Source organism: Meleagris gallopavo, chromosome Z (assembly GCF_000146605.3).
Source record: "Meleagris gallopavo isolate NT-WF06-2002-E0010 breed Aviagen turkey brand Nicholas breeding stock chromosome Z, Turkey_5.1, whole genome shotgun sequence".
Classification (NCBI taxonomy): domain Eukaryota; kingdom Metazoa; phylum Chordata; class Aves; order Galliformes; family Phasianidae; genus Meleagris; species Meleagris gallopavo.
In genome coordinates, this window is record NC_015041.2 from 42,840,793 (window position 1) to 42,846,026 (window position 5,234).

A 5,234-nucleotide genomic window follows, 5' to 3' on the forward strand; every position below is an offset into this window, starting at 1 on the left:
TAAAATAAAATAGATTAGGTCAGAACTGGGCTAAGATGGGAAAGCTGAAAAAACAATTCAATTGCCCAGCTCTCATGAAGGCTGAGGTGTTTTGTGATGGCAAAGTCATTGTGCCTGAGATCATCTGCAGAACAGGCAGCAAGGTATGCTTTTTCATCAGATATCTTCAATGTTCAGGTTTAGCAAAATCAAATTAGAAAGCAGGGAGACAGGATTCAAATACTGTTGCTTGCATTTGTACTTTTCATTTTTCACCTGAAGTTTCTCTTTGGATACCAGTCAGTAAAGCATGACAATTTGTAACTAAATGGTTGAGAAATCTTTATTTATAAGACACAGTGCAGTGCTCCAAGGAAGCTAGGTTATATCTTGCATTAATGTAGCTCTCTGCTGTAGCTGTTTTGCCCTACTGAGGAGTGTTATCTGCATCTGCACACTGTTGTGCTGTGTAGATGTTAACTGAATTTCTTTTCTTTTTTCATTTTTGAGTTAGGAAAATATATTTTATCTATACGTACTGAAACATAAATGGAATTCAGTATATATTTAATTCAACTCTTATTGTTTGCATTTTATTAGAAAATGGTTAGATTAAGGTTTGTTTTTTCTTTACTAGTCATGTGTGAGAAGCTACATTTGGATGGCCACTAAATCTGATTGAAGTGTATCAAACAATCTTTTCTGATTATTTTTAATGTAACTAAATTTATAGTAATTGTTGCTCTCAATTTACATCATATATTCATGGCTAATTTAAATCATTTAAATAATCTAATTTAAATATATTGCATATAATTAAATTTTAAAATAATTAGACAAAATAATTTGAGATGTGTGTTTACATTCATGTATGTATCTGTACACATACTTCCATGGATTTCTTCTCTTTCCAGGCTAAAAAATGCAATCTGTCGAAGTGTTCAGCTCAGATTTTGATTCACGAAACAAAACATACTTCTTAATACCAGTCTTACATTGATTTGTCATTCAGAGTTTTGAGAAGTTTTAGGAAAAATGAGTAATGTCAAACTGCAGGAGCCATTGTTTTCCTTGAACAGATCCATTAACTATGAACTTGTAAATTATTTCGGTTTCTTTGAAAATGCGTTTTCCGTAAACAGAGATGGTACAAAAATGCTGTTTTAGATATATAAAATTTGAACTAATTGGCCCTTGCATTATCTTGTACCACTAAAAGTAGGATATGCTGTGGGGTGTTTGTGGAAACAGAGGAAATGCACACAATAGAAGGAAGTTTGAATTTATGAAACCTCATAGTATATGATTAATATTCTAGTGCTGGAATTTACCAAATTAATTATTTCATTCATTTATGATCCATAACAAGTGGTGAGGATCCGTGTGGTTCCTGCTTGAAGAAGACTAGGTCAAAAAGTGCAAAGTTATTTATTTTCTTGAATAATGTCAGTACCTTCTTGAGGCAGGTCAGATTTTCTTCTTATTCTGTATTAAAGAAATTTTTATTACTGACACTTGATATTTTGCCACTAGGTATTGACAGCATGGCAGGGTATTGCCTTGTGCCCTATTTGGTAGTGAGACAATTCTTTCTGTGTATCATTGCCCATAAATGTTTTTGTTCTCATCAACTTAGACAGTGAAATTGGCTACTGTATAGTTTCTGCTGTAGGTGTTTTTTTTCCAGGATTGATGGAGGTCAGGAAAAATTGCTGAAATTAGCAAGTATGTCTTTTCTTTCAGTACTGTTTGATTGTAGATTGTTAATTCATCTGCAAATCACATCTGGGGAAGAACAGGAAACTACTTGGATATAGTTTTAATTCTTTAAATCTTATTTTAGAGATTGATGGGAAAGTATGTGTGATCCCTAAAGAGGTTCTCCTGCATTACTCTATCTTGTGATGTGTGTTCTTTTGTAGTAAGCAATTTTTGCTTAAACAAATAAACACAGACTGTAGAATTTTCAGCTTTGCTATGAATTGGGTGAAATGTAAATATAAATGACAACTGGCAGAGACTCAGCCCAAACAAAAGTGAAGTTGGATATAGAGTCAAGCAGAAGGCAAAGCAAGACTCTCTTTCTTTCAAGTGTGTAGCTGCTGCCGTTATCAGTTACTTGGGGAACTAGTAGGTGCCAATCTGATAACTGAAAAGGCTAAAATCTTTCAACTGTGCACTAGCATAACCTAAAACACTAAAGAAGTATGATACACTATTTTAATTAAAGTTAATATTTTATTTACACAGTATATATAAAACGGAGAGCTTTGAAAATAGTGAAGCTTTGAAATCTTCCTATTTTTGTTTGTTTTTCATTCCAGGGGCAGTATCTTTGCTCTGCTATATAGAACTTCACATACTTACTTTAACTCAGATACACCTTGATTTTTTTGACAAAAATGAAGTGATACGAATATAGAATTTTCATATTGTATATTTTCATACATAAACAAAACTGTAAACCTTCGTTTGCATGTTTATTCTTGATATTTTGTTCATTGATATTTTGGTAGACAATATTTTAATTGAATCATCATTCTTGTAGTTCTTTCCTGTATTTTTTTTTTCTCTTCACATTAAACATTTTCAACTCTTGAAGATTCAAGAATGAAATTATTTGAATAAACATTGTATGGATGAAAAGACTTGTCGTTCTGTAATGGTAACAAACCATTCAATTATCATTAAAAACTTAAAAGCTATAATACATATCGCTTCTTCAGTAGCTCTATTAATATAAAAAAGCTTAAACTAAGCAAATGAAATGAACAATCCAACCTTACTAGGTGAGACTAATATGAATAGTGTTAAGATAAAAACAGTTTTATAGTTCAGTACCTGTTTTCAAAAATATTATTATATTTTTGCATGCATCAGTGCAATGTATTTACCATATATTCCAGAAGTTTCTTGTTCTAATTTTTCCATTCATATATTTGTATTTATCTCTTTTATCATTTACATCTTGTTCTTCTTTCAAGGCACAATACAAATCATGACAATATCAAAGAAGTAATTATTTTTTCATGTTTTGTGTATTTCTTTTATGCTTGTCTTCCCTAGAGTTCTAAATAGCCCAGTACGCGTACTATTGGTATTTCTAAATCTGAGCATAAATACCTCAGCGACTGCCATTTAGTTTTGGTGGACTTTCAGTGATTAAAAGTAATGCATTTTTACATTAACTAATTGCTTGACATCAAATAATTATAGTCAATTTACTCAAAATCTTTTATGATTAAAGCTAGGGTAGATGTATGAAATTGTGCTATTTTTCAGGCAATCAAGGAGGTTCAGCAAATTACCTTATTTAGTTGTTGGTCACAAACTAAAATTGTCTGTTTTAAAAGGAGCAGTACTTTGTTTAGCAAAACACTTTTCAGTCTTTTGTACAGTGTTTTGCTCTGATGGTTTGGTGGTTTCTTTTTTTTCTTTTAACATTTTTCTATTTTGGGCAGATTGTGTCCCAGGTGATCACTTGCACCACAAGACTCTGTTTTTATTAAATTTTATACTTGCTTCTTCTTTTATTGACATTGCATTACCTGTGAATTATAAGGACCATTTTAAGATTTGAGCACAGTTGTTTCATCTGCTGTTATGGGATAAAATCTTATACATATTGACAGTCTCTGGTCTCTGGAAATTGCTGTGTTTCAGTATATCTAATTTTCTTCCCCATATGACCTCTAGTTATTTTTGCGGCTTTCCCTCCATTAACTCACACCAATATTCAAAGGGACAGTTTCTGAGTGCTGTTGCTAGGCTGGCAGTTATGAAAGATATTTCTGAAATGTGGGACTGCAGGTTTTCTGCTGCTGTGCCAGAGATTTCTAATGATGCGTTGCAAGACAAGGCTCTAAATATAATATGTATATATGTATATATATGTATATATATATATATATATATACACTTTTCTGAGAGTGTAGAACTGAGCTATTTAATGTTTCTTCATTTTCATGTCTCTTGTACAAATATAGCATCTGAGTCTAAGTTAGCTTATGTGGCACTATTAGCTTTTATATAACCTTTCATTATCGGTTTAAAAAGAAAATTGTGTAATGGCATTATTTGATAGATTTGTCTAGTTTGATCACACTTCAGTATTATATGTTCTATAAGGACTTAATAATCGTTCATAGTAATTTTGTAATTGACTTGTAACTCAAATGAGATATTACGTAAATTAAATTATTTTCTTATGATAAATGTGTAAAGCTCTGTATTAAGAAGTACAGCCTGTTTGCTAGAATTGGTTCTTTGTAATCTTCCCTCTGTCTGGAGCAGGAAATAGTTGTATTACTATCCTTTGACCAGAAAAGTGGATGTGTCACATTAAACCTGATTGCTCTTCCTTCTTGTACTTTTTTTATGGTAACATTTTTCAGAGACGAGAGTACTGAACGTAGCTGCAGCTTTATTTCAGAATTATATTTTTTTCAGCTTCTTATGTAGGTATTTGATAATGACAACAGTCCTGACCGAAGGATAAATGAGAAATGGCCACATTTCACAGAAATTACTGAAAGAACAGGTATGCTTGAGGTTTATCTTTATGTGACCAAGCATAATGTATCTTGGTGAAAATTATTTCTACTTCAATTTATGAAGCACATACAGCATTACAAAATGTCTGTATTTTTGAAGAGTTAAATTTACATACTACTAAATGAGCTGAGCAGCTTTCACAGATGCATTAATGTAACAAATGCATTTGTGGTTAACTGCTCCCTTGACAGTACAAGGAATTGAATCGTCAAGCCCCACATCTAAAGCCCTCTCCAGATTTAGCCAACTAGCCAATGCTTTGTAACTGTGAGTTTCAGCAACTCGTAGCCTGTGTGTCTTGGGAACTGACTTTTGGAATAGATGTCTGCTTACACTGGAGCCAAGCTGCAGATACTCATCTGCTGGAGAAGCCAACTCACTGAAGTGAGAGAATGACTTTTAGTAAAATGATAACCAACATGGCCATACTAACTCAATAGAAGGGTCTTCTGGTGTTTGATAGGTGAGAAACTTACTTACATATGAAGCTTTCCTGCACGTCAGGTGGCTGCTAAATGCACTGTTCAGGAGATGCTTCAAATTAGCCAGGATGTCATGTTCAGCCATCTTAAAGTATGTGGCATCTCAATTTCAACTGCTAAGGCTTTCTGTGCATAGTGTTTGTAGCAATACTTGTACTACCAAAAGAGCATTGCTGTGTAGCTCGATGAATGAAAGATTACTGGTAAATTATGATTACT

At 32.8% G+C, this 5,234-nt stretch overlaps 1 protein-coding gene across 2 annotated transcripts in view; it reads left to right on the forward strand.

The window, feature by feature from the left end:
- FBXL17 (F-box and leucine rich repeat protein 17) overlaps positions 1 to 5,234 on the forward strand; it is a 172,953-nt gene that overhangs the window by 41,363 nt on the left and 126,356 nt on the right. Inside the window, exon 4 of one of the 2 annotated variants that reach the window (XM_031557340.1) lies at positions 4,606 to 4,633. The exons of the other annotated variant lie outside the window; for it this stretch is intronic. Within the exon in view, the coding sequence (XP_031413200.1) occupies positions 4,606 to 4,633 (28 nt within the window). The remainder of the gene's footprint in view (positions 1 to 4,605; positions 4,634 to 5,234) is intronic. 2 annotated transcript variants of the gene reach the window in all.